Source organism: Mus pahari, chromosome 3 (genome assembly GCF_900095145.1).
Source record: "Mus pahari chromosome 3, PAHARI_EIJ_v1.1, whole genome shotgun sequence".
Taxonomy (NCBI): domain Eukaryota; kingdom Metazoa; phylum Chordata; class Mammalia; order Rodentia; family Muridae; genus Mus; species Mus pahari.
The window spans coordinates 76042391-76070204 of NC_034592.1; the positions used below are offsets into that span (position 1 = coordinate 76042391).

The 27814-nt window shown below is 44.7% G+C and overlaps 3 protein-coding genes across 5 annotated transcripts in view; 1 reads left to right on the forward strand and 2 right to left on the reverse strand.

The window, feature by feature from the left end:
- Ndufs3 (NADH:ubiquinone oxidoreductase core subunit S3) overlaps window positions 1–5505 on the reverse strand; it is an 8657-nt gene extending 3152 nt beyond the window's left edge. The window contains exons 1-6 of the mRNA XM_021193730.2: window positions 5373–5505; window positions 5212–5277; window positions 3389–3486; window positions 2917–3066; window positions 1107–1232; window positions 859–978 (exon numbers count right to left, since the gene is read on the reverse strand). Of these exons, the coding sequence (XP_021049389.1) occupies window positions 859–978; window positions 1107–1232; window positions 2917–3066; window positions 3389–3486; window positions 5212–5277; window positions 5373–5436 (624 nt within the window). The 5' untranslated portion in view covers window positions 5437–5505. The remainder of the gene's footprint in view (window positions 1–858; window positions 979–1106; window positions 1233–2916; window positions 3067–3388; window positions 3487–5211; window positions 5278–5372) is intronic.
- Window positions 5504–11414, forward strand: Kbtbd4 (kelch repeat and BTB domain containing 4). 3 transcript variants are annotated; one of them, XM_029536133.1, is made up of 4 exons: window positions 5504–5592; window positions 6463–7080; window positions 8568–8674; window positions 9880–11414. In XM_029536133.1, the coding sequence occupies exons 1-4, from the start codon at window positions 5583–5585 to the stop codon at window positions 10738–10740; spliced, it is 1596 nt and encodes a 531-aa protein (XP_029391993.1). In that variant the 5' UTR covers window positions 5504–5582; the 3' UTR covers window positions 10741–11414. The 3 variants fall into 3 exon arrangements, with proteins under 3 accessions (XP_029391993.1, XP_021049388.1, XP_029391994.1); XM_021193729.2 differs by having other exon boundaries at window positions 5534–5707; XM_029536134.1 differs by having other exon boundaries at window positions 5540–5707; window positions 6467–7080.
- Window positions 11415–11578: 164 nt separating this feature from the next.
- On the reverse strand, window positions 11579–20067 carry Ptpmt1 (protein tyrosine phosphatase mitochondrial 1). Its single transcript, XM_021194222.2, has 4 exons — window positions 19270–20067; window positions 19102–19182; window positions 14958–15149; window positions 11579–12168 (listed from the first exon to the last, which is right to left on the reverse strand). Exons 1-4 carry the CDS (start codon window positions 19645–19647, stop codon window positions 12034–12036), a joined length of 786 nt encoding a protein of 261 aa, XP_021049881.1. The 5' UTR covers window positions 19648–20067; the 3' UTR covers window positions 11579–12033.
- Between the last annotated feature and the right edge of the window lie 7747 nt (window positions 20068–27814).

Here is a 27814-nt window from a genome sequence, read left to right on the forward strand (position 1 = left end):
AAAAAAAAAAAAAAAAAAAAAAAAAAAAGATTGCCTTGGTCATAAAATTACCAATACATGGCAACCCATTTTGAGGAACCCCTCTCTGCTTCAGACATTTATTCTAATCAATCAATAAAACTTTGTTTATAAGCCAGTGGTGGCACAGACCTTTAATCCCACCACTTAGGAGGTAGAGGCAGGCAGATCTATGAGTCTGAGGCCAGCCTACAGGACAACCAGGTTTACACAGAGAAACCTTGTTTCCCTGTGAAAAACATAAATAGCTAAATAAATAAATAAATAAATAGCCTTTTTTATTCCAGCCAGGCCAAAAAACAAAACTAAACTATAAATAAATAAATAAACAAAAAAGCAAAATAAAAATAAAATAATCTAGTTTGCTACAAGGGGCTAAAGACATGCATGTTAGAAGATCCAGGTTCAATTCCCAGCACCAACATAGTGCATTATAACTACCTATAACTCCAGTTTCAGGGGATCTGGCATACCCTCTATGGCTTCCACAGGTACCAGACATACACATAACATATATACAGGCAAAACACTCATTCACATAAAATGAATCTTAAAAAATAAGATACAATATTAATTACAACATGGCTAATTTTAACTACCATTTACAATATACCAGGCTGTACACATCACTTAATCCCGCCATATATTTAAGTGCTAATTGTTTCAATGATATAGATAGGAAAACTGTCCCTTGGCTAAATCAAACAACTTGCCCCATTACCAGATAGAACTAGGACTGCAGCTCAGGCTCTTAAACCCCCATAATCTACAGATCACATTCCCATGATGCTCATGATCTCCCAGGCGCCATGACTGCTACCCTAGTTTTAAGGTTTCTACCTCAACATAGCCAGTGAGGGGAAAGTCTTTCCGGAAAGGATGTCCCTCGAAGCCATAATCTGTCAGGATCCTTCTTAAATCAGGGTGGTTAAAAAAGAAAACTCCAAACATGTCCCAGACCTAGAAAAGAGTGGCTCTCAGAAAACCTGTCCATCGGGCCAACAGCAGAGTTGTACTATGACACACCCATAGTTAGTTACAACGCTGTACTTCTGGCCCAGAAAGGCTCACTACATCCTATAACTCACCTCCCTCTCATACCAATTGGCCGCCATGTGCACAGACACTACAGAGTCAATGGGTGTCAGCTCATCTGCATAGGTCTTCACACGAATCCTAGAGTTGAACCGCAGAGACAGCAAGTTGTAGACAATCTAGGTAGAGAAGAGCAGGAAGAACAAGATGGCTATAGGACAAGAGGTCTGAACGAGTGCATCAGATATTAATGATACAGCGAATCAGATTCCATCAGTGACCCTGCATTCTCCATGACTACTTACAAAGGCTTAGGCCACAACCATGGCTCTGCAGGTTAACCATCCTGTCTGGCTGTGTCACCCGCTATGGACGATCTTCCTGCCCACCTGCCCTAATTCTTACTAGGTTAATTTCTGCTCTTCTGTTCATCTCTTTAAGATCCAACTCAATTAAGTACTGAAAAAGCTGAGGCAGGAGGAGTGCTGAGTTCAAGGTCTACTTGGCAAGCCATGGACTACATAGGATGACCCTGCCAAGACTTGGCACATTTGTTGTCTTTATCCAAGAAGTCTTGGGCTACATGTCCTTCTGAGTATGCTTGAGCTGCTTTTTAATTGTATGTGTGCTGATGTGAGTGTGTGCACCACTTCTAGAACTCAGTTCTCTTCTACTGTGGGCCGTGGGGAGAAATAAAGTTTGTCAGGCTTCCAAAGCAAGCATGCCTACCTGCTGAGCCATCTTGCTGGCCCCTGTTTAACTTTTTGCCAAGAGTTATTGTAGTACAGCTTATTTTATCTAATAGGTACTTTAAAAAAAAAAAAAAAAAGCTGGTTTTTGTTTTTTTTTTTGAGATAGGTATATATAACCTTGTCTGTCCTGGAACTTGCTATATAGACTAGGCTGGCCTCAAACTTAAATATGTCTGTCACTATTTCTGTTTTTTGTTTTTGTTTTGTTTTGTTTTGTTTTGTTTTGTTGAGACAGGGTTTCTCTGTGTAGCCCTGGCTGTCCTGGAACTCACTCTGTAGACTCACTCTGTAGACTCAGAAATCTGCCTGCCTCTGCCCCCCAAGTGCTGGGATTAAAGGCGTGCGCCACCACTGCCCGTCTCTATTCTGTTTTAATAGGTATTTTATTTGGCTACTGTATCAATGCTCATGTTTTAAAAAAAAACTTCTGTCATGCTTGTTTGTTTGGTTTTTTTTTTTTTTTTGAGACCAGGTCTGGCTGTCCTAGAACTTGCTATGTATACTAAGCTGGCTTCAAACTCAGAAGGATCTGCCTGCCTCTGCCTCCCAAGTTCTGTGTGCATGTGCCACTACACCCAGCATAAATTTACTTTCAGAAAAACCAAGCAGAGCAAAACATTGTGACATGGACCTATAGTTCCAACTCATTCTGTAAGCTAAGTAGTTCCAGGCCAACATAGTGAGATCCTGTCTCAAAACAAGAAAAAAAAAGAAGGAAAAAGAAAAGAAGAAAGCCAACAAACAAAACTGGGCAAAAATCCTGTTATGCTCTGTGTGACCTGGACCGAAGCTGCAACTTTGGAGGCTTTGGTTTCCATAGCAGCTGTCCCTCAGGAAGTCTTCTATGCCCTTCCTCACCTTTAGTCCTCAAATGTCACCTTTTTATAAGCTAGCATCTCATCTCATATTGCCAGTTTTCCTTGAATGCTTTGTGTATCTGTAGATGACCTTGAACTTGTGATCCCCCTGCCGTCACTTCCACAGAACTAGACTCAGGTGTACCAAGGACTAGAAGTGTACCAGTCCACCTAGCTCTATGTGGTACTGGGGATCAACCTAGGGCATTGCGTGTGGTGGGCAAGTACTCTACCAAATCTCACAGTTAACTGACCTCAAAACGGTTCTGCCGAGTTGGGACATCCACTGCCGTCAAGTCAGCCAAGGATTTGAACTGTGCATTGGTGTGATCCTTGAGAAAAGTCAGCGTTGGGACGACTCCATCGGGATGGATACAGATTTCTAACTCATCAAGGCAGGTCACCTGCAGACATGGAAAAGTGGCATGGAGAGAAGGAATAGCTACTAAGGGAGTAGCACACTTGGTTTAAATCAGTGGTCTGCAGCCTTTCTAATGCTGTGACCCTGTAGTACACAGTTCCTCATGTGGTGGGCACCCCCAGCCACATTATTTTCATTGCTTCTTCATGATTGTAATTTTGCCAGTTATAAATCATAACCTAAACACCTGTGCTTTCTGATGGTCCTAGGCAACGCCAGAAGGGTCACGAACCACAGGTTGAGAACCACTGACTTAAGGTGACATGGTGAATTCCTGGCCCAGACCCAAGGACAATGAATATTACCTGAACTTGTTGGACATATTTGGGTAAGATTTCGGCCACATACTCTCCAAATGCTGAGAGCTGCTTGTGGGTCACATCACTCCGGGGTCTGACAGTGGCTGGAAAGGAAAAAGCATAAAGGGAGAAGGTAGCAACCAGCCCCACCTCTACTCTCTTGGGCCAAAAACCAACCAATCAACCAACCAACCAACCTCTTAGGACTTTCTGAAGATTTTTCATTTAAAAAAAAATGTTGGGGCTGGTGAGATGGCTCAGTGGGTAAGAGCACCCGACTGCTCTTCCGACAGTCCAGAGTTCAAATCCCAGCAACCACATGGTGGCTCATAACCATTCATAACAAGATCTGACTCCCTCTTCTGGAGTGTCTGAAGACAGCTACAGTGTACTTACATATAATAAATAAATAAATCTTTAAAAAAAAAGTTTACTTTTATTATTGATTTTGGTGTTTTGCCTGCATATATGTCTATGTACACATGAATGCCTGATGCTCACAGAAGCCAGAAGAATGTCAGATTCCATGAAACTGGAGTTACAGATGGTTGTGAACTGACATGTCAATGTTGGGAATTGAATCTGGGTCCCCTAAACAACCAGTGCTCTTAAACACTGGGCCACCTCTCCAAACCCTCCCTGAAGAATCTTAAGAGGCATAGCTGTAAAGTACCTTCCAGGAATTAGGAAGTGATTAAAACTCAGGGAGAGGGGACTGGAGAGATGGCTCAGTGGTTAAGGGCACTGACAGCTCTTCCAGAGGTCCTGAGTTCGATTCCTAGCAACCACATGGTGGCTCACAACCACCTGTAATGGGACCCAATGCCCTCTTCTGCTGTGTCTGAAGACAGCTGCAGTGTACTCACATACATAAAAATAAAAATATCTTAAAAGAAAAAGAAAAAACTCAGAGGGCAACACCACTTCTCTTTCTCAGTGCATCCACTCTTGTTACTGCGGTGGGCAATCTTTGCTTCTTTTCTCCACTGTTCCACAGCTGTTCCTCACTTCCTGTACTCATCGTAACAATGCAACAGTGTCCGCTCTTCTCTCAGACTCAGCTCTTTAAGGATGGAAACCAGACTTCTGTTTCTCTTTTTCTTCTTGGTACTTTTTTATATCAAGTTCTTAATCAGAGAACTTCAGGACTGAAGAACCCTGAAAGATTACCTCATTGCCCACACTTCATTCCCTGTCACTTTGTGTAATAGTTGTCCAGGAATGAAAAGCCAGGTTTTTCCATTTCCCAGTGTGATTCTGTTGACTGAACATAAAATCACCACAGGGTCATTCAAGTACTTGAGCACCCACACATCACAGAATCGAGGATTAAGTATTTTCTGCACTTGGAAGTAGGAAGACCTGCTTCGTCGTTCACTGGAACTGTGACTGAGTAATTTAATTATCTGGACCGCTTCATGATCTATACATCTATATGGACAGTAAAATGTTATGCGTCTCATCAGGCTCTTAAGTCCAAGGTGCCTAGTAAATACTAAATTGATGTGAGCTACAATTATTCTGGACTTTGAGTCTCAAAAGTTTTTGTTACCTGCGCTCGAAGACAATTTAATCAGAGGACAAATAAAATAGAATAAAATCCTGAAAACGAGCAAAGGGCTATCAAGATCAGAAGGGAACAAATATCTAGGGCACAGGAAGTACTCGATTCTAACAGCAAGGTGGAGACCATAGCAATCTCCAAGGACAAGCAGAGATTTGCCAGGAGGGAAGGACACACACTTCCAAGGCAAGGGCACACATCTGACAGGAACAGCGAAAGGCCCCAGCTAAGGCTGGAGAGGAGAGCGCCATCCGCACATACTCACGGCGCTTGTCAGCCGCCGCGCTCTCCCTTCGGACGCGCAGCCCCAGCACGGAGGGTCGCCCAGCCCCTGCACACGGAGAGAAAAGGCACAGAGGCGCGGGTGAGACCCGGGGACGTCTCCGTGCTGCCCGTGGTCTCAGCCTGCTGCTGTCCCTTGCTCACCCCTGCCTACGGAAGCGGCCCCCAAGAGCCCACGCCACCAGACCCTGGCTGCGGCCGCCGCCATGCTCCTCAGTGTGCCGACTGAGTAGCGGGAGAACACGCACAGGCCACGGAGCCCCAAGGGCACGGACCGGAAGTGGAAATGTGCAATGACTCTTCTTCCGGGCGGACGCGGGGCGGGAAGCAGAGGTTCCGGATCTGAGCCTTGGCATGAAAGGAGGTAAGAAAGGTAACGCAGGTAAGAAAGACCCGCAGGTGGGGAGACCGTGAGGTGTACGTAGCCCTATCTCCATACAGCGGAAGCCGAAGAGAAGAAGACGCAGAGAATCGGACGGGTGAGAGAAAGGGAAGGGGTGGTCGTTCTGGGTTCTAAGTTCTACACCGCTCTCAGGCTCCTGAGCTAAGCTTTTTTAATGGGGGGCGGGGATGGGGGGGGAGACGATGGACGGTTTCCTTGGAGACCGTTTCCTAGGCGACTCTAGGTGGCACGGTTAGATTGCACAGGGTTATGGACTTCCTTGTGTCCCTGGCCGGGGAAGGCTGGGCTCTCTCGGGCTTCTTTAAGAACTCACTGGGGCGAGTAGGTAAGTAAGAAACAGCAGCTTAGAAAAGAGTAAAAGTGGGCGTCCAGGCCCAGGCCTCCGTATTGGATGGTCTGCACTCTTCTGTCCAGGCCAAGAGGGAAAGTAACAGCAATACCTGGATGTCTTAGTTTGGTCTAATGCTTCTCCTGAGTCTCATTAGTTGTATATCCAAGTTATTTGGTTTTAAGATCATAGGCTTCCTCCTTCGTCTTTTTCATGAGCTGACCTAAGTTCCAAGTCTTTTGTTACATCACCATCAGGAATATCCGATTTTACCTCAAGGAAAAACAACAGAGTTGGAACTTTAATTGAATTCATTGGAGGAAAGGCCCCACTGCAGGAAAACTGGAGGAATGGCATAGGCCACATTCGCGAGACCAGGAATAAGGCCATTCTGGACCCACTTTGCTTCAGTGTCTCCCTTCTCCCTATCTTGACTTGGACAGTCGGATTCATGGACTGTGTCTATGAATTTCCCAAATACTTAGGGTGGTATTGTTTTGCAGATAGTTGGCAGAGAGAGAAGTTGGCTACTATGGAGTCACCAGAGGAGCCTGGAGCATCCATGGATGAAAACTACTTTGTGAACTATACTTTCAAAGACCGGTCTCACTCAGGCCGAGTGGCTCAGGGCATTATGAAACTGTGTTTAGAGGAGGAGCTCTTTGCTGATGTCACCATTTCAGTGGAAGGCCGCGAGTTTCAGCTGCACCGACTGGTCCTGTCAGCTCAGAGCTGCTTCTTCCGGTCCATGTTCACATCCAACCTGAAGGAGGCTCACAACCGGGTGATTGTGCTGCAAGATGTCAGCGAGTCTGTTTTCCAGCTCCTGGTTGATTATATATACCACGGGACTGTGAAACTTCGAGCTGATGAGCTGCAGGAGATTTATGAGGTGTCAGACATGTATCAGCTGACATCGCTCTTTGAGGAGTGTTCTCGGTTTCTGGCACGCACGGTGCAGGTGGGCAACTGCCTGCAGGTGATGTGGCTTGCAGATAGACACAGTGACCCCGAACTCTACACAGCTGCCAAGCACTGTGCCAAGACCCACCTGGCCCAGCTGCAGAGCACAGAGGAGTTCCTCCACTTGCCCCACCATCTACTCACTGATATCATCTCAGGTAAGTCCACAAAAGGGCTTACCACACCTAACTATCCAAGAGGCATGTTCAGCGGATGTTCTGGTTCAGGAGTACCCCAACTTTATGTAACTAACTGTTGTTGGTTTATATTATAATTCCCTTCCTGGTAGAGATGTTAGATCGGGGTTGAGGTTTGGTGCTGAGAGTCAGCATAGCCACTGTCAGGGACAGGGTACAGCAACTAAAGAATAAAAAGCTGCATCACTTCTCCACTAAAGGAAATAAGAAGTGCCTGATGTTTTCATCTGCCCTGGACCTTGAAGGTATACAGGACTTAAATAAATTGATGAAGATGGTGATGAATCAGCATATCTAAAATAGCTAGGTATGGTGGCCCATGCCTTTAATCCTAGCATGTGGGAGACAGAAGCAGAAGCAAGCAGATCTCTTGTGAGTTCCAGGCCAGCCTGGTCTACAGAGTGAGTTCTAGGACAGCCAGAGCTACACAGAAAACCCTGTCTCAAAAGACAAAACAAAACAAAAAAGTCTAAACTAGGAAACATTTGGGTAATAAGCCTAGGTAACCAGTGAGGTGGACTTTAGATGTACGCTCTATAGCCTGAAAGGTCACTACGATGGCATATTGTGCAATCCACTCTTCTTTTAAAAAGCAAGGCAGGGCTAGTGGTATGACTCAGTGATGTAGTGTTTCTCTGGTGTATATGAGTTTCTGGGTTTGGTCCCAGCACTGCAAAATGGTAGTGCTGGGGCAGTTTCAAGTTAACATCATATTTATGTGTGCATAAACAGATACACATAATGGTGGTCTAATAACATGGTTCAAGTCTTTTTTTTAAGACAGTGTCTCTTTATATAGCCCTGACTGCATGTAACTCACTATGTAGACCAGGCTGGCCTTAAACTCAGAGATATGCCTACCTCCGCCTCCGCCTCCGCCTCCCAAATGCTAGGATTAAAGGTATGCTCTACCACAGCCAGCTGTGGTTCAAGTCTAAGAGCCCCTTTAAGATTGCCATTGATGAGACTGGATAGATAGCTTAGTGGTTAAAACCACTTGTTGCGTCGGGCACGGTGGCTCACGCCTTTAATCCCAGCACTCGGGAGGCAGAGGCAGGCAGATTTTTGAGTTCGAGGCCAGCCTGGTCTACAAAGTGAGTTTCAGGACAGCCAGGGGCTATACAGAGAAACCCTGTCTTGAAAAAAACAAAACAAAACAAAACAAAAAACAACAACAAAAAAAATAACAAAAAAAAAAAAAAGAAAGAAAGAAAAAAACCAAAAACCAAAAACCAAAAAACATACTTGTTGCTCTTGCAATTAAACTACTGAGGACCATGGTTCATTTCCCATTGGAAACGCCAGTTCCAGGGCATCTGATGATGAATACCAGGCATACATGTGGTATACAGATATATGGAGACAAAACAAAATACACACAAAATATTTTTTTTAAAAAAATAAAAGCCCAGTAATATTGCCACTATGTCCTTCCTTGGTTCTCACAGATGGGGTTCCATGTTCCCAGAACCCGACAGAGGCAATAGAAGCTTGGATCAATTTCAATAAAGAAGAAAGAGAGGCTTTTGCAGAGTCACTAAGGACTAGCTTGAAGGTAAGGCATATTTTATTCTTAAGGATTGGGTGGCATAATCTCTCTGCATTCCAGCCCTCAGTGGCCTTCTCTTTATTTTGGCAGGGAAAATGTGTATCTTTTGGTATATGTGTAGGGGTCAGAAATCAGTCCTCTCCTTCTACTATGTGGGTCACAAGAATCAAACTCAGGTCCGCAGGCTTGGGGCAAGTGGCTTTACTGCTGAACCATCTCACTGGCCGGGCCTGGCCTGTCCTGTCCTGTCCGTGTGTGTGTGTGTGTGTGTGTGTGTGTGTGTGTGTGTGTGTAGAGGTGTGGCTATGCAGACAGTAAGCTATCAGAGGTCTTCCTCTGCCACGATTTTCCTTATTGCCTTGAGTGTCTCTGAAGTAACCATTGGCTAGGCTTGCTCACCAGTCAGCAAATTCCCAGGATCTATTTGTCTCTGCTCCCTCAAAGCTGGGGTTACAAGTATGTCCAACCATGTCCAACTTATTACATAGATGCTAGAGATTTTGTAGGGATGCTCAGCTCCTCATGCCTGTACAGCAAGTGCCCTTAGTCCCCTGAGCCATCTTCCAAGCCTCTGACCTGCCTCTTTGGATAGTCACTGATTGGTGACTAGCTTGAAGTTACTATTAACTGGGGAGTTGGATGTGTTTTCTGGTCCCACAAGCATTCCGTCTATGGCCTTCAAAGTTCATAGCATTTTTGCTATCTTCTCCTATGCTATCTTTTTGAAAGAACTGCTTTCAAGATTGAGTTAGCCAGTTCTAGCCAGATGTGGTGGCTTAACACATGGGGAGGCATACATGAAAGTGGGCTCAGCTTCATAGTTCAAGGCCAGCATAGGCCATATACAAAAACAAAAACAAAAGCAGAGATGGCTTGGGGTGTAGTCCAGTTACTAGGATGCTTGCTTTGTGTCATGGAGTTCCGAGTTTAATTTTTTAACCCTGAAAAACAAAAAACAGTAAGAGCAGATGTGGTGTATGCTATAATCCCCTTGGAGGCTGATGCAGGAGAATCTAAGTATGAACATTTGTGCTACACAGCAAGATCTTGTTTGAATAAACACGTAAATAAATTAAATTGCAAAGATGAACAAAACAGATTCTTTGCCCTGTATATTGAGGGAAAGTCAGGACATGAGGCGGGACCTTTAAGAATACCTGTCTCAGGAGTCTTCGCATGAGCTGACATCAGAATTTCACTTTTGCCAACAGGAGATTGGGGAGAATGTGCACATTTACCTGATCGGGAAAGAGTCGTCCCGCACCCACTCGCTGGCTGTGTCCTTGCACTGTGCGGAAGATGACTCCATCAGTGTAAGTGGCCAAAACAGCTTATGCCACCAAATCACTGCAGCCTGCAAGCATGGTGGCGACCTGTATGTAGTAGGAGGGTCCATCCCACGACGCATGTGGAAATGTAACAATGCCACTGTTGACTGGGAGTGGTGTGCTCCTTTGCCCCGTGACCGCCTGCAGCACACCCTAGTATCTGTGCCTGGGAAAGATGCCATATATTCACTAGGTGGCAAGACACTACAGGATACCCTTTCAAATGCAGTCATCTACTATCGGGTAGGTGATAACGTGTGGACAGAGACAACTCAGTTAGAGGTGGCTGTGTCTGGGGCTGCTGGTGCAAACCTGAATGGAATCATCTACTTACTAGGGGGTGAGGAGAATGATCTAGACTTCTTTACCAAACCTTCCCGACTGATCCAGTGCTTTGACACAGAAACTGACAAGTGCCATGTGAAGCCCTATGTCCTGCCTTTTGCAGGCCGCATGCACGCAGCAGTGCATAAGGATCTGGTGTTCATTGTGGCTGAGGGGGACTCTCTAGTGTGCTATAATCCCCTTCTAGACAGCTTCACCCGGCTGTGTCTTCCTGAGGCCTGGAGCTCCGCCCCATCCCTCTGGAAGATTGCCAGCTGTAATGGAAGCATCTACGTCTTCAGGGATCGATATAAGAAGGGAGATGCCAACACCTATAAGCTGGACCCTGCCACTTCAGCTGTAACTGTCACGAGAGGCATTAAGGTGCTGCTTACCAACTTGCAATTTGTGTTAGCCTAAAACAGTGATGAGAAGAACACCTGACTCCTTTGCCCTCCCCTTGTGGTGTATCCCCAGTCAAATCAGTAATCCCCCAGTCCAGAGAAATGTGTTTGGCATACGTGAGGAAGGCAATGCCTCAACCCACCCCAAGGCTCATGGGATGCTCTGTGTAGGGCTTTTCACACTACTGCTGCTTGAACTCTGCCATTATCCCCTGTGATCCTGTGCCTCACTTGAGACTGCTTAGAGCCACCCTCTCCTCAGACTTAGGCACAGCCTCCCTTACCAGATCAGTGTTAAAAAGAAGCACCTTGGTTCCCATACAGGAAGACAGAGGCCCAGTCCTCTTGTCTATAGCCCCAGAGTGGCTACTTGTCACTTTTCCACAAAGAATTAAGTATTAGAGTTTTGGACGGAACAGTGGACTAAGCTAAAAATGTACTTCACCAGCAAGAATCAACTGTAGAATTCAAGATGTTCCTTCAAATGTTTTCTCATCTGTCAGGAAAAGAAACTTTGGTTGGATTTTTGGCTTATACAAACAGATAAGCCAGAAAGTAGAAACAATTGTTTCTGGTTAATAGCAGAAACTGTTTTCCAGACTCAGATATAAACAGTCTCTGGTCTTTTAAAGGCTCTAAGCTAAATAAAGAGTTAGGAACTGTTCATACAAATAAATGTTTTTGAAATGACTTGTGTGTCTGTGTGACTCCCGAATGGGTGACTTCTAAAGGGAAACTGACTGTAGACTTCTCCCTTCCTGACTCAGCAATCTTGCCTGCACCCCGTCATCCTTTAACATTCTGATCACTCCCCAGAAGTGTGAGGGGAGTCCCACAGGGCCAGGGAAAAACTTTATTTTTATTTTTATTTTTGGACCTGCTAAGGACCAAATTTGGGGCCTTATACATGCTGGGCAGGCACTCTGCCAAGTCATACAATTAAAATTTGGATTCTGACAATAGAAAGAACAGATCTAGATACTTCTCTCCTTTTCTAGCATTAAATGTCTTTGATTTACAGTGCCATTACACATAATAGAAACAACAGATTTCTGTTAAAATTAATATTTCCTTATCCCTGTCAAAGAAAATAAGATTTAGCCAGACAATCTTGTTCTCTGTAGCCATCCAAGTATTATTTCAGGAAGGAAGGCAAAGGAGACACATTATCTACCAGTCAGCACATTTGCAGTGTGGTTGGCTTAAGCTGCTTTGTCCTATAAACTTGTTACTGTATGTCAGGGAGATCCAAGTTCTTTGTTACCCACAGACTTCAGACTCTTAAATCAGCATGAGAGAGAATCAGTAGTTAATTCTTTGCTGCCCTTGCAGTAATCTCCTTGTGGAACTCTTTGAGAACTTCCAGCTGGCTGGGCCTGATGGAGATGTGTGACCGGATTTTGGTGATCGCTTCTATAGCCTCCTCTGGGCTCCAGTTGTGTACCTGAAGTACAAGGTTAGAAAGTCAGCCAAGAAAAGTAGGAGCAGGTATAACAATGCCCTTGGCCTATGAGCAGATGCTGAAGGACGCTCAGAATTAATTTTTAAAAAGATTTGGGCTGGCAAGGTAACTCAGTGGGTACAGGTACTTCCTGCCAAGTCTGACATCCATAGCCAAGAGTTTGTCCCAGGAATTCACATAGCAAAATGAGAGATCTCACTCCTGCCAGTCGTCTTCTGATCTCCACATGAGCGCCAAGGCATAGACATGCCCACATGCACTTGCACATATAAATAAAGTGAATATAATCACTTTTCTTCAAGTAAATGAAGACTCCATAGTGAGTGTTTTGAAAATCACGCTTCAGCTGGGCTAAGAGGTACAGGCTGTAAGCCCAGTTACTCGGGAAGCTGAGGCAGGGGGACCACTACTTCAAAGCTGGTCTGAATGTTTTAGTAAAAAGAATGCCCAGGATATAGCTCAATGGTAGAGCATTTGGTTAACATGCTTAAATCACTTGGGTTCAATGCCCAGAACTAAAATGGAAGAAAAAAAAATCCTTTTCTGAGTGTGGTATGCTGGAGGATCACATGAGCAGAGGAGTTCTAGAGTTTGAGGCCAGCCAGACCAACATCAAATACCTTGTCAGAAAACAAAAGGACAGGTTCATGAGCACTTTTAACAACCAGTCAGCAAAACCCCATATTTTCTAGGTATACTCTGTCATTTTTGAGCTAGGATTTTAACAATAGTTTCATATATATATATATATATATATATATATATATATATATACATTATACATACATTATATTTATATATGAAGTTCCTATTTCTAGAAGTAGGCATAGCTCAGTGGTTAAATGCTTGCCAGGCTTGAATGAAGCTTATGGGTTCAAGTTCTGGCACCAAATACACTGGGTGCCTAGATACATGACTCTTAACTTGGGAGGGGAGGCAGGGGGATCAGAAATTTAATAAGGTCATGCTCACTGATATAACTGGCTTTGAGGCCAGCCTATAATACAGGAGACTTTGACACAAAATACACAAAAACTTGTATGGGCCTCTGGCAGCCCTTTTCCTGCAGTTCATCACCATAGCTAGGAAAACGAGTGCTTTTAAATTAGGAATGCTTCCTTTGTGTTTTAGGGGTTCGCACAGAGTTAGAACCCAACAGACTTAAAACTAACGGCCCTAGCCTGCAGGATCAGATCTCATTTAGACCAAAATACCCCCCCCCCCCGAGATTACTGCCGGCAGATTGTTTTTCTTCGTGGTCTTTTTTGAGACACAGTCTCACCATATCTACCTGGTTGACCTGGAACTCATGCTATGCAGAGCAGCTGGCTTTAAACACAGAGATCCTTTGTTTCCACTTCCAAAATGCCAGGGGTTACAGCTGCGCACCACCACACCCAGCTTCCAGCAGAGTCTTTATAATAGCATTGGCATAGCTCAGTCACACACAGTCCGTATTAACAGGGCTAGGCCGGTTCTTATATTTCCTTAAATTACCTACTTGACTGAAAATACTAAGCAAGAACCAGACTAATGGTCAAAAATGAGTCACCTGGAAAGGGAAAGGTATCAGGTAATGATAATGGACAATAAAGCATTTGCGTTTAAATATTTTTAAAACATTCTGCTTGTCAATCAATACTTTTTCCCCCCATATCAAGGAATAAAGTTGGAGCTTCATACATGCTAGGCAGGCACTCTACCACTGAGCAAAGTCCCCAGCCGTGTACACATAAAAGAAGAAAATACAGTAAAACAACAAACACTCATGTCAGAGCTTTATCCTGAAATGCCATAAAGCCAGCAGTGACCAGCACTACATCTGCAACACTAAGTGTTCGTCCAACCTGCTGTTCTGAGCCTTGAGCTCCATAGCCCAGTACCTGAGCATGTCCTGGAACATCATCCTCCCACCTCCATCTCCCGTGTGCAGGTCCTCGCACTCAGTTTGTGTCTCATGCACTCTACGCAAGCACTCTACTATTGAATTAGCCCCTGCTGTGCTTTTTAAACAGGGTCAGGTGCAGTGGTGCACTCCTGTGATCATAGCACTCAGGAGGCGGAGGCAGGAGGATTGCTGCAAGCCTCGATTATATAGCCCACTCTCTATAATGAATTCCAGGCCATTCAGGGCTATATAACAATATACTATCTCAAACAAATAAAAACTAAGGCTCTTCCAGTCTTCTGCTGGGTTGAACGCTCTTTAAAATTTTTTTTTCTTTAAGACCTATGTAGGCAAACACTTTGACATACCTTCTCATTTAAGTTTCCTGTCACATTTAAGCTAAAGAAACAACATCAGAGGGAGCTGGTGAGATGGCTCAGTGGGTAAGAGCACCCGACTGCTCTTCCGAAGGTCCGGAGTTCAAATCCCAGCAACCACATGGTGGCTCANAACCANCCNTAACAAGATCTGACGCCCTCTTCTGGANTGTCTGAAGACAGCTACAGTGTACTTACATATAATAANTAAATAAATCTTTAAAAAAAAAAAAAAAAAAAAAAAAAAAAAAAAAAAAAAAAAAAGAAACAACATCAGAAAGGAGAATCCACATTTATCTATCCTGCCTGGTAAGGGCAGGACCAGAGAAGCTGGCCTGTGCACAAAGCACAGCTGTTAGGCATGATGCCATATTACTTCTGACATTGTAATGGCTAGAAGTGGGAAATGGCTCTTTCCAGCAAGGCCTGTCAGTAAACAATGCTACTGAATGTCTGGGAAGCTATACCAAGGCTACTCCAGTCCTATCCAGTGTTACTTTTCCTACCTGAATCAGATAGGCTGCCACCATTGTGGCACTTCTGGATCGGCCAGCCTTACAATGCACGTAGACACAATGGCCCAGTGCCTGGTATTTGAGAGCAAACTGGACTCCTCTGTGGAGATTGGCCAAGGTTGGTACCCCAGTCATGTCGACTGTGCTGAGCCGTAGCTGCTCAACTCCCGCTTTCTTCCATTCCTAGAACCAGAACAAAAAGGAAAGGAAAAATCAAAGAAGCTTGAGGTAAATGGTTTGAAGAGGAGGTCCCAAGCAGCAAGCAGCAAGCAGGTTCCAGGGTTTTCTATGAGGTGACTCTTTCCAAAGACAGAAATGCTATTAAAAGCTCACCTTCCACTAAGCAGACATGCTGCTATTAGAACTATGTTCAAATATTCTTCAGATGCTTGGATCTTTAGTTCTTTTATTAGCTCTATAAAGTCTACTGTGGGTCTAGAAGAGACAGTTGAGTAGCTAAGAGCACTGCTGTTGGAGGAGAGTTGTTTCTAGCCCCCATGGGAGGCTTATAACCATCTCTAAGCACCTACCCACATAGTTGGATGTGCTGCGAACACTAACCTGAGAACTTGGGAGGCAAACGTACAGGATCTCTATGAATTTGAGTCTATATAATAAGTTCCAGGCCAACCAGGACTACATAGTGAGACTCTGTCTCAACAAACCAAAACACCACCACAACAAAGATACGTTTAAAAAAAATTCAGCTGCGGGCTGGAGAGATGGCTCAGTGGTTAAGAGCACCGACTGTTCTTCCGAAGGTCCTGAGTTCAAATCCCAGCAACCACATGGTGACTCACATCCATCCATAATGAGATCTGACGCCCTCTTCTGGTGCATCTGAAGACAGCTACAGTGTACTTAGATATAATAAGAAATAAATCTTTAAAAAAAAAATTCAGTTGCAAAAGTTATGGGGCTAAAGGGTGTGGTCAATGGTGTAGTGCCTGCCAAGTTAACTCCTGAGACTCCCCCACTTAAAATAACATCAGGAAGCGGTGTTTTTGCCTTAGTTAGGGCCTGTACAGTGATCCAGCTGTAGGCAAGGATCACTGGTAAAAATATATTCTACCATTAGTGCATAATATTTTTCCACGCCGGGCGTGGTGGCGCACGCCTTTAATCCCAGCACTTGGGAGGCGGATTTCTGAGTTCGAGGCCAACCTGGTCTACAGAGTGAGTTCCAGGACAGCCAGGGCTACACAGAGAAACCCTGTCTAGAAAAACAAAAAACAAAAACAAAAACAAAAACAATTCCACTTTTTTGAGGGGTACATAGTAAAAAAAAAGGGGGGGGGTATTTTTAAGTTAAAATAACATACTTTAGACAAGAGTGGGGACTCATGCCTAAAGTTCCAAGGCTAGGATGCTGTGAGTAGAGTTCAAGGATAGTCTAAGCTATAGAATAAGACTTCTTCACGCCTTAAAAAAACAAAATAAAATGAAAACTCTACTTGGTTTTGTGTAACATTATTTAAGAAACTAGAGAATTGAAATAAAGTCTTTTGTTATATTAGAAAACAGTGTTTTTGCTTTAAGATTTCAAATACAAGCCTGGCGTGGTGGTGCACACCTTTAATCCCAGCACTTGGGAGGCAGAGGCAGGCGGATTTCTGAGTTCGAGGCCAGCCTGGTCTACAGAGTGATTTCCAGGACAGCCAGGGCTACACAGAGAAACCCTGCCTCAAAAAAACAAAACAAAACAAAACAAAAACAAAACAAAAAAAAGATTTCAAATACACTCTAGCTGCTTTTATTAGCTTCTTTGTTGTTGGTGGTTTTTAAATAAGGTTTCATATAAGCCAGGATGACCTCAATTCTCACTATGTAGCCAAGGATGCCTGTGAGCTGATGGTCCTGCCTCCACTTCCCAGGTGCTGAAGGTACAGGTGTGGGCCTCCATGTTCCTTGCTATTTTAGCAAGTCCCTGCAACTTAATGACTGCATGAAGGCCAGTTTAACCCCACCAATCAAATCAACAGAACCTGAAGGCACATTTTTGCTTGTATATCAACTGAACCAAAGCCACTTTCGGAGTTGTTAAATACACAGATAAATCCTGGGTCAGAATATCAGGGTTGAGGGGGTGGAAGTGGGGTGGCTGGCGGCAGGAACTTGCTACGTTAGCAAGGCTGCCAGAAGGTCCTTAGGCATACTGGAGATTTGGAGATTTCTTTGCTCCAGGCTAGTGGGATGAAAGCTCCATCTTACAAAGGCAGCGACTCTCATGTCAAGCGTTGTCTGTGGCTTCGGTGGCCTCTCCGTTTATACAGTTGATCACATTAGTGAGTATTATCTCTGACAGCTAATGACCCCCTTAAGACCTGTGACAATATTTTGGGAAATTCTGGGAACAGTCATGTTCCTTTTTTTCTTTTTCTTTTTCTTTTTTTTTTTTTTTAGTTTTTCGAGACAGGGTTTCTCTGTGTAGCTTTGACTATCCTGGAACTCACTTTGTAGACCAGGCTGGCCTCTAACTCAGAAATCCGCCTGCCTCTGCCTCCCAAGTGCTGGGATTAAAGGCATGTGCCGCCACACCGGCTCTTTTTTTCTTTTTCTATAAAGGGCCTTATATACCATACCCCAGGCTAGCGTCAAACTCATGTGTGGCTCAGGAGGCACTTGGATGTCTGATCCTTTGTTTCTTGGGTGTTGGGATGTAGGCCCTGTGCCACTGCCACGCCTTGTTTGCGTTCTGCACTGAGCTTCGTGTATACCAGGCAAGCAGTTTATCAACTGAAATCCATCCCCAGCCCAAATCTGCAGCTTCTCAATGATATTAACACAGCATATATAATAAGGGGCGCTCTTCTTTTATACTTTTCTTTGGGGCAGAGCTAACCTTGAATTCACTCTGTAGATCAGGCTGGCCTCAAACTCAGAGAGCTACCTGCCTGTCTCCAGAGAGCTGGGGTTAAAAGTGTGCACCACTATGCCTGGCAGGAAGAGGGTAACCTTTTCTTATCTGTGATTTTGTTTTTAGACACAGGCTCATGTAGCCCAGGGCTGGCCTCCACCTCACCACACACTGTGGCTGGTCTCAAGTTCTTGATCTTCCCACCTTCACTTACAAAGTGCTAACATAACAGGTATGAGCCACACTCTTTCTTAAAGAAATCCTTTTCTTGGGGCTGGTGAGATGGCTCAGTGGGTAAGAGCACCCGACTACTCTTCCAAAGGTGCAGAGTTCAAATCCCAGCAACCACATGGTGGCTCACAACCATCCTTAAACGAGATCTGACTCCCTCTTCTGGAGTATCTGAAGACTGCTACAGTGTACTTACATATAATAATAATAAAAAAAAAAAAAAAAGAAATCCTTTTCTTACAGTTGGCCTTTGTCTCCAAAGCTAACAAACACATTGCCTAATTCAAACTTGATGCTAAAATATGTGTTGAAATGAATGAAATTAGCAAGGCACATTGTATTAGTCAGGGTTCTCTCGTTCCACTCCCTGAGCCAAGCATATTCAAACCACCACACACATAAATCACAATTTTGGTTACTGAAGTTAGTGACCAAAAACACAAATACAAAATGGGTGTATTAGCACATGCCTGTAATCTCAGTACTTGGAAAATGGAGGCAGAAGAATCAGATCAGGACTTAAGACCCCTGTCTCAAAATAAACAAACAAAGGGAAAGTAGCATATACATGTACAATTTTGTGCATGAAGAACTGTACCCCCGTCCCGATTTTGAAGCAGGACTTCCTTGTCCTGTATCCTGTGTCCTGACTGGCACAGAGCTCACTACATCCAACACACCAAGCTGGCCTGAAACTTCTTGCCTTAAGGGGGCTGAAATTCCAGGAGTGAGCCACCCACAGCCGGTTAGCTCGCTCTTGTTAGACAGTGGCCAGGACACATTGAACTCCTGGGCTCAAAAGAGCCCGCCTCTGCCACCTGAGTCGCCGGGGCTCCAGACTCGCAAGACTTCTTTCTGGCTTATCAGCTTCAGCGTCTTTCCACCTGCAGCCACTTGAGCCTGACCCACATACAGAGCTTGAGAAGGCAACTAGGTCTCCGACACTAGGAGACAAGGTCACCCACAGCGTCCTTCCTTCCCCTAGCTTCTCCAGCTTTCCCAGGCCCGAGTGCTGGGCCAGCCAGGCCAGAGGGCCCGGGTCCTCACCTTCGAAGTGTTGCACAGGAATCTGGTCTCGTACTCCTCGTTCATAGTGATCACTCCGCGCACGTTCTCGTTCAGGACCAGCTGCCGAGGCAAAGAGGGGGCTCAGCGAGGGCCGCGGGGCGCCCGCCGAGGCCCTGGGCCCGCTCCCGGCCCGGCGGTCTCTCTCACCCGGCGCGTCATGTTCTTCAGCGGCAGCGCGCCCAGCAGGACCGTGTGGTCGATGCGGTGGTACCAGTCGCGGTGCGCCGGGCCGCTCACCCTCCCCCGGAACACTGTGTAGAGCAGCGTCGGGTAGAAGAGCACCCGGGCCAGGCCGGCCTCCAGCCACGCGGACGCCGCCATCCCGTCCCACCCCGCCAGGCGCAGTGGCGAGCCGCCCCACCCCGCCAGGCGCTGCGGCCAGCCACCGGCCCCGGGGCTCGCGACCAGCCACCGCGAGAAGGACGCGGGGGACGAGAGCTGAGGGCCACCTGATGCCTCCCGACTCTTCGAAGCTGTGTCCCCGCAGTCCGGGCCGTGCCCGAGGGATCCCGGAACAGGAACCATGGCTCCAAAGGAGAGGCGCCGCGAGGGGTCGGGTGGAATGACAACGACCGGGTGAAACTGTGACCCTGCCTAAGGAGCAGGACCCGCTCTCCAACCCCTGACCTTAGGGAGGGGCCGTGACCCCCCGAGAGCACCCATCGCTAAGGAGGAGGCTGAGCAGAGAGGCTCCTCTAAACAGGGGAGACCCTGGAGAACCGAGTCTGCCTGTAAAAAGAGTGGTAGTTGTCAAGAGCTGCTCTTGGGGGAGCAGGGAACCTGAACTTGAACCTAAGTGGTGGTCTACTGCCCTGTGTCTGTCTGTCTGTGTCTCTCTCTGTGTCTGTGTCTCTGTCTCTCTCTCTCCTCTTTTAAAAGCAGATCACACTATAAAGCCCTAAATTTCTTCTACTGGCTATGTAACTAGCTCCAGGACACACAAAGGAACCCTGTCTCAAAAAAAAAAAAAAAAAAAAAAAAAACAGTGTGTGTGTGTGTGTGTGTGTGTGTGTGTGTGTTGGGTGCTTTGCCTGCCTGTATGACATCACCTGGGTGCAAAGTCCAAGGAGGCCAAAGAGGATGTTGGAACCCATGGGACTGGAGTGTGACTCCGACTCCGAGAGAATGCTGGAGGATGCTGGGAATCAAACCAGGGCCCCCTGGAAGAGTAGCCAGTGCTCTTAACTGGTTACGTATTTCTCCAGCCACAAGAAAATATTCTTAACGTGTATCTGCTGCTTTTTCCCTCCTTTTTGGTTTTGATTTGGGGTGATTTGTTTGTTCATTTTTCAAGATAGGGTTTGTTTGTGTAGGATGTCAAACTTACTAAATGCCTTATAGCATCCTAAAACTAGACATACTCATGTCTAGGCAAAATAAAAAGGATCTACTTATTGACATATGGCTTGATCCTAAACAGCTACCCTAATTGGGTAGAGAAAAAACTTGTGTTTTCTCCACAGAACGCTGCAAAGCGTGACAACTCCCAGAAAGGTTTGTATCCCAAGCTGACCTGTGAGTTAGCTGAGTGCCCTGACATTGGGTACAAGAAAACTGATTTGGAATTATGTTTTTAACACGCCCTTGCTTGCCTGCCTTGGTCCCAAATTGGACAAGCTAAGCTGCCTTGCTTCAAGCTTTTAACTTTTGGAATAAGAACATTAGAGTCTGTGTAGCCCTGGCTGCCCTGGAACTCTCTTGTAGACCAGGCTGGCCTTGAACTCAGAGATTCACCTGTCTCTGCCTCCTGAGTTCTGGGATTAAAGGCATGTGCTACCATTGTCTAACATCCTTTTCCTCCTTTTTAAAAAGAGGTATATTTTATCCTTATCAAAGAAATACTCATTATAATAATAAGCAAGAAGGAAAGAGTAGGTTGAGAGGAGTTAGGAGGGGTGGGGATAAATTTTGTCAAAGTACATTAATACATGTATAAAATTCTCAAAGAATTAACAAGTATTAAATTAAAAATGGAAAGTATAGAGCTGGAGAGATGGTTCAGAGGTTAAGAGCACTGACTATTCTTCCATAGGTCCTGAGTTCAATTCCTAACAATCATATGGTGGCTCACAACCATCTGTAATGGGATCTGATGCCCTCTTCTGGTGTGTCTGACAGCTACAGTGTACTCATATAAATAAAATAAATAAATCTTTTTTTTTTTTTTTAAAGGAAAGTATAGTAAGAATTGAGTCTGGCATCATGGTGACATACCCCTTAAACCCAGCACTCAGGAGGCAGAGGCAGGTTGATCTCTGAGTTAAAAACCAGTCTGGTCTACATAGAGAGTTCCAGGCCAGATGTCTGTCTCAAAAAAATAAATAAATAAATGATCCAATAGTATTATTATATCTTTTTTGAGAGAGAGAAAGAATGTGACCCAGGGAGGTCAAAAGAGGGTATTGGATCCCCTAGAACATCAGTTGCTGACATTGTAGACTTCCATGTGGGTGCTGGGAACTAAACCCCACTTTTCTCCAAGAGCAGCAAGTGCTCTTAAGTGCTAAGCCATCTCTCTAGTAAACTGGACTGAAACTCATGACACTTGTTCTATGTCAGTCCTCCTGGAGCTGGGACCACCAGTACACCACCATGTCTGACTCCTCTTCAGTGGTAACACCTTTTTCGTGCCATCCTGGGATATGGTTCATAACCCACATGATCTACCTGCACCTGCTCTTACATTTATTTTTGTGTGTGGGATCAGGGAGGATGCTTGGCAGAACATAACTTGTAGGAGTCTGTTCCAAGGATGGAACTCAGGTTGTCAGTGTTGGTAGCAAGCACCTTATCCCCCGAGACTTCCTGCCAGCCCCAATTTACCCTTTAATATGTACAATTCAGTGAGTATTAATATACTCTTGGGGTTGTATTATCAGAACTATGCAATTTTAGAACATTTTCACCTTCAAAGGAACTCTTATACACATTAGTAATCATACCTAATTCCTCCAACAGCTGGCAACCCCTAACCTATTTTCTGTGGAGGAGTCTGTTCTGGGCATATACAAGGATCCAATTAACATGTAGTCTATGCATATTCAAATGTAAATAAAGGTTATTGTAATAATCTTTGTTCTTGTTTTCTATTTTTTATTATTTTTTTACTTATTCACTTTATATCCTGATCACTGCCTCCCCAGTCACCCCTAACCCTCCTCCCCATCTTTTTTTTTTCTTTTTCTTTTTCTTTTCTTTTCTTTTTTGTTTTTTTTGAGACAGGGTTTTCTCTGTGTAACCCCAGCTGTCCTAGAACTCAGTCTGTAGACCAGGTTAGCCTTGAACTCACAGAGATTCACCTGCCTCTGCCTCCTGAGTGCTGGGATTAAGGGTGCATGGAGTGTGCTACCACGCCCACCTGAGATTCCTACAGTGTTTGTTTGATACTGAGCACATTGTCTGATGTCGCTGGTCTCTGCTACTTTGTGAGTTCTTCTTTTTCCCACCCTTTATTTTCCCTACCTGTTTCACCTCTTAGCACCAAATAGGAGAGAAAGAAGGATGTGGGAAGGGATTCCTGAATATTTCCTTTTGTTTCTTCTTTGACCATGACTACTAACAAACTACAAACGACCTCCTTAAATGGCCAACAATTACCCACCCTGTCTCTAGGGGGCTCTTGAATTTATATACCCTCTGAAAGTTCCCAGAGTTCCAAACGTCACACAATCACAGAAATTATCTGTAGCTGGCAAAACCAGACTTGTTGGAGCATGAAGCAGGCCACAGTCAGCTGCTGTAGACAGCAGTCTGGAACAGTCCCATGTCTCACACCAGGGATTAAAAGGAAAACTTTTTATAGCATTTCTGTTTTTTAAAGAAACCAAAATTCCAAAATTCTCTCTACAGTCTGAAATCTCCCCTCCTCACATCAAGCCTACCCCTCAGAGATTTCTGTACCACAGAACTTTCCAATATTTCCTTATAAGCATTTTCATAGTATACTGAAACATGGATAAACTTAAGAGTGAAACTCAAATAGCACTGGGCAGTGCTGACACATGCCTTTAAGCCCAGCACTTGGAAGGCAGAAGTGGATCTCTGAGTTCAGGGCCAGTGTGGTGTGCAGAGTTCCTGGACAGCCATGGTACACAGAGAAAGCCTGTTTTGAAAAACCAAAACCAACCAACCAACACAACCAAAACAAACAAATCCTCATATAGCAACCATTTAAGTTGTACAAATGACATTTTAGTGTGAGTACTTTTGGGGGAGAGGAGTGACGGGGGTCTCACTATATAGCCCTGGCTGTCCTGGAACTCCCTATGTAGACCAGGCTGGCCTCACACTCACAGAGATCTGCCTGCTTCAGCCTCCCCAGTGCTCTGACTGAAGGTGTGTGCCCACGCCCGGGTAACAGCATGTTATTCATCTACATTTTATCTATTTATTTTATGTATATGGATGTTTTATCTGCATGTGTGTCTGTGTACCAAATACATGCCTGGTTTCCAAAGAGACCAGAAGGTGGCATTGGACGCCTGAGTTGTGGTCACGTGAGTGCTGAAAACCAAACCTGAGTCTTCCCCAAGAGCAACAAGTGCTCTTAACTGCTGAGCCCTCTCTCAAGTCCTCCCATTCTATTTTAATGCACTTAAAATACATATGTTTTATAATAATTTATATTTTATTTGCTGTTTGGTAACCTGCTTTTTTTTCTTAAGTCAAGGATACTCATGAATAGTGTGCCATTTCAGGGCAAATATGTAATTCTCAAAAGGCTGATCTGGGCATGGTGGCTCATGTCTGTAATACAAACACTTGGGAGGTAGAGGCAGGAAAAAAACCCAGGAATCAAAGATCATACTCAGCAGTATAATGAGTCTGAGGACAGGTTGGACTACATAAAATCCAAGGAAGAAAGAGGTGGGGCAAAGAAGGGGGGAAAAAAAGAAATGTGTTGTTTGTGGAGCTGGCCCTGATGGCAAAGGCACCAAAGGACCTGTAAGCCAACCCCGAGCGTGTGAAAGCAGATACTGGTGTTGACTGGGCAGCACAGTGGAGCCTGCTTTGGCTTTGGCAGCTTGAGTATGTGAGTGCTGATGGGCTGCCCTGAGGGTGTGAGTGTGAGGGTGTGTGAGTGTGTGTGTGTGTGTGTGTGTGTGTGTGTGTGTGTGTGTGTACTGACTATGCCCCTGCCAGTTGCTGTACTGGGTGATCTAGCCCCGGGCAGGGCTGGAGAACTAGCCCTGGTGCTGTGGATGGGGGAGAGCTGGTGGACTGACCAACTCATCCAGGGCTTTGAGTTGGCCCACAGCAAAATCCACCTCATCTATAAACTGTTGGAGCATATGAAAAGCTGATCCAAAGCTGCAGGATCTCCATGAGACAGGGCAATAACAGGAGAGAAGTCCTGGTGAGGATCCATATTTATGGTGTAGCAGAAACCAGAGGCCTCAAGACCAATGACTCATTGCAGTGAACATTTGCACAGAAAGATGTTGGGACAAAAGGGTATACCGTGGGACACACTGTGACACACCAAGCTTCCATGTGAGGTGTTTTCTATGCTTTATTTATTTATTTTGGTTTTTCGAGATAGGGTTTCTCTGTCTATGCCTTATTTTGTTCTGTTTTATTTGTTGTCTTCTTTTTAAATTTTTCTTTAAGGAGGAAGGATGCAAGGGAGAGGGTGGGTACGAAGGGACAGGGAGATGAGTGGGACGGAGGGGGATGATTTGAGACTCACAAAGAATGGATAAATACTTCACAGAAAAAACGTGTTGCATGATCTGAATGTTTCAGACACTCTTTGCATTTATCAGTGAACAAAATGGACAAAGGTTCCTGCCTCTTTTCCTCTTTGAATTAACATTTCAGAGTAATTAAATATCTTTTTTTTTTTTTTTTTTTTTTTTGCATGACAGAAATTTCTCTTTTGTGAGGATGAGGAATTGGAAGTTGTTTTTGATTTTTGGGTTTCTTTGTTTGTTTGCTTTGAGACAGTGTTTCTCTGTGTAGCTTTGGATGTCCTGGAAATTACTCTGTAGACCAGGCTGGCCTTGACTTTAAAGATCTGTCTGTCCCTGCCTTCCAAGTGTGTTGGAGATTGGTTCTAATGCTTTGATTCAATTGGGAATCTGCATTGTCACCAATTGGTTCTTGATTGATCAGTAACGATGCAAGTGGCCAATGAGTGGACAAAGGGAGACTGGGTGAGACCCTTAGAGTTCCACAGACTAAGACTCAAGGGGGGAGGAGAAAGGACGGCCATGGTGTGGTGGGAGACAGATCGGATTTAGAGCTGCAGGAGAGAGAGAGAAAGTCAATGAGCCATGTGAGAATTCAGGTTAGTGATCATTGGCCACTTCCCTGATTGGGCTTAGCATAACAGGCAGAAGATTAAAAATGCCCAGCCATTGAGCTAAATGACATATTAAAAATAAAGTAATGTGTATATGTCTTTGTCTTTCATATGAGGATCCAAAGATTCCCTGGGCCGGTGGCTGGAAGCTTTACCCACCAGGACCATTAAAGCAGAGTAGCCAAAACTCACCGCTACACAAGTGCTGGGATTAAAGGTGCACACTACCACTGCCCGGCTAAAAGTTCTTTATAGCAGATGTCCTGTTAATAAATGAAGAAGGAATGGAAGGAACGAGGCAGTTAACAAACTCAGCATTTAGGGGCTGGAGTGATGGCTTAGTAGTGAAGAGCACTGGCTGCTCATTCAGAGGACCCAGGTTTGACTCTGAGCACTCGCATGGTATCTCATGACAATCATAATTCCAGTTCCAGGGGAAGCACATGGTATATATATATATATATATATATATATATATATATATATATATATGCAGGATAAACACCCACCCATACACACATTTGGAGCTGGAGAGTTGCTAAGGAGCAGTTGTTGCATGTGTAGAGGAGGTCCTGGGTTCAGGTCCCAGAACCTAAATGGCAGATCACAACCATCTGTAACTTCAGTTTGGGTGGGATTGTGGGGATCCTTCTGATCTATGTGGGAGCTGTGTACATGCAAGCAAAACATTCATCCACATAAAATAAAAATAAATACATCTTTTAAAACTCAGTATTTTGTATTCTTTAGTAAAATAATTGATGTAATCAGTAATCTTCAATGGATTAGAGTAGAAGAAACAATAATCATGAAAGGGTGGGGCTGGGAGGCCACCTCACCCATGGATTAACTACTGCAACACACACACACACACACATACACACACACACACACACACACACACACACACACCTCAAGATGTGATGCTGTGCATTAGTTGTTCATGAACCATCCTCAAAGACTTGACTGGGAATATATAATCAGGCTTCAAGTCCAACTCTTTTTTTTAAATGATTTACTTATTTTTATTTGGTTTTGCCTGCATGTATATATGTATGAAGGTGTTGGATCCCCTGGAACAGGAGTTACAGGCAGTTGTGAGCTGCCATGTGGGTTCTGGGAATTGAACCCAGGTCCTCCGGAAGAGCAGCCAATGCTCTTAACCACTGAGCCATCTCTCCAGTCTCAAGCTCAACTTTCATGTGCAGGAATACAGAGGATAGAGGGACAAATGCCACTCTAGGAGAGCAACAGATGAATACAGAATTTGGGACATTCTATGGGTAAGACTGACTCGGTTTCTTCAAGGAAAGGAAGAATGGGGATAACGATGGTGGAAGGGAAGCTGGGACATGGCTCACTGGTAAGTGCTTGCCTTGCACAGATTAAGCCCTGAGTTTGATCTTCAGCACTGCATAGAGTGGGCACAGTGACATACACCTGTAAAATGAATTCTTTATTCTGGCTAGCTGATATAAAAGACACATAATCCTGCCGGGCGTGGTGGCACATGCCTTTAATCCCAGCACTCGGGAGGCAGAGGCAGTCCTTGCAACAAGTTCTAGGACAGCCAGGATTACAGAGAAACCCTGCCTAAATCTTTAAAAAAAAAAAAAAAAAAAAAAAAGACACATAATCCTGGTATGTCATTTACAAGCTGTAAGCCTAGATTGGGCAGGTTTTGAGCTATTCTAATTTACAGCTCAGCCAAGGGCTCCTTATTAATTGCCGTTTCACCTGGCCAGGTGTTCATGGTCCATCTCCTCTCATTGTGGTGGCCTCTTCAAAGTCTCATTCCTCTTTCCCTCCTTCTGGTCCTCCTGAGACCCCCTCACTCAATCCTCAAGTCCTGCCTTTCTCTCTCTACTGCCCAATCACTGGCTCTTTTAACCAATTAACTTTAAATTGGGGAGCAGGATTTACATAGCAGGATTTACATCTTGGTGTATGTGAGGATCTCCTTGTTGGGGACAACTAAATCTTGGTGGCCAGTAATTAGCATCTGAATGCACAGCAGTAGCAGAGCAACCCCAACACATACCTGTGAACCCAGCACTGGGGGATGGAGGCAGAGGCGGAAGGATCAGGAGTTTAAGATCACCCTCAGCTGCTACATGTCAAGTTGGAGGCCAGTATGGGCTATATGAGGTTCTATCTCTCAAGTAAATAGATAAACACCTGCATATATTTAAAACATATGCTTTATGGACAGAAGCAATAATACATAACTTTAATCCCAGCACTCGGGAGGCAGAGGCAGGCAGAGCTCTGTGAGTTCGAGGCCAACCTGGTCTACAGAGTGAGTTCCAGAACAGCTAGGGCTACACAGTGAGACTCTTGATATATATAAATGCATATATATATATATATATATATATATATATATAT

What these genes read in the sequence shown, in the direction of transcription:
- Kbtbd4 (XM_029536133.1), top strand. An exon ending in ACTCACTGATATCATCTCAG is followed by an intron (nt 7,081 to 8,567) that starts GTAAGTCCACAA and finishes TGGTTCTCACAG; the next exon opens with ATGGGGTTCCATGTTCCCAG. An exon ending in CACTAAGGACTAGCTTGAAG is followed by an intron (nt 8,675 to 9,879) that starts GTAAGGCATATT and finishes TTTTGCCAACAG; the next exon opens with GAGATTGGGGAGAATGTGCA.
- Ptpmt1 (XM_021194222.2), bottom strand. Translation starts at nt 19,647, where the DNA reads ATGGTTCCTGTTCCGGGATCCCTCGGGCACGGCCCGGACTGCGGGGAC. An exon ending in TGAAGAACATGACGCGCCGG is followed by an intron (nt 19,183 to 19,269) that starts GTGAGAGAGACC and finishes TTGCCTCGGCAG; the next exon opens with CTGGTCCTGAACGAGAACGT. An exon ending in TGGCAGCCTATCTGATTCAG is followed by an intron (nt 12,169 to 14,957) that starts GTAGGAAAAGTA and finishes CTTGTACTTCAG; the next exon opens with GTACACAACTGGAGCCCAGA.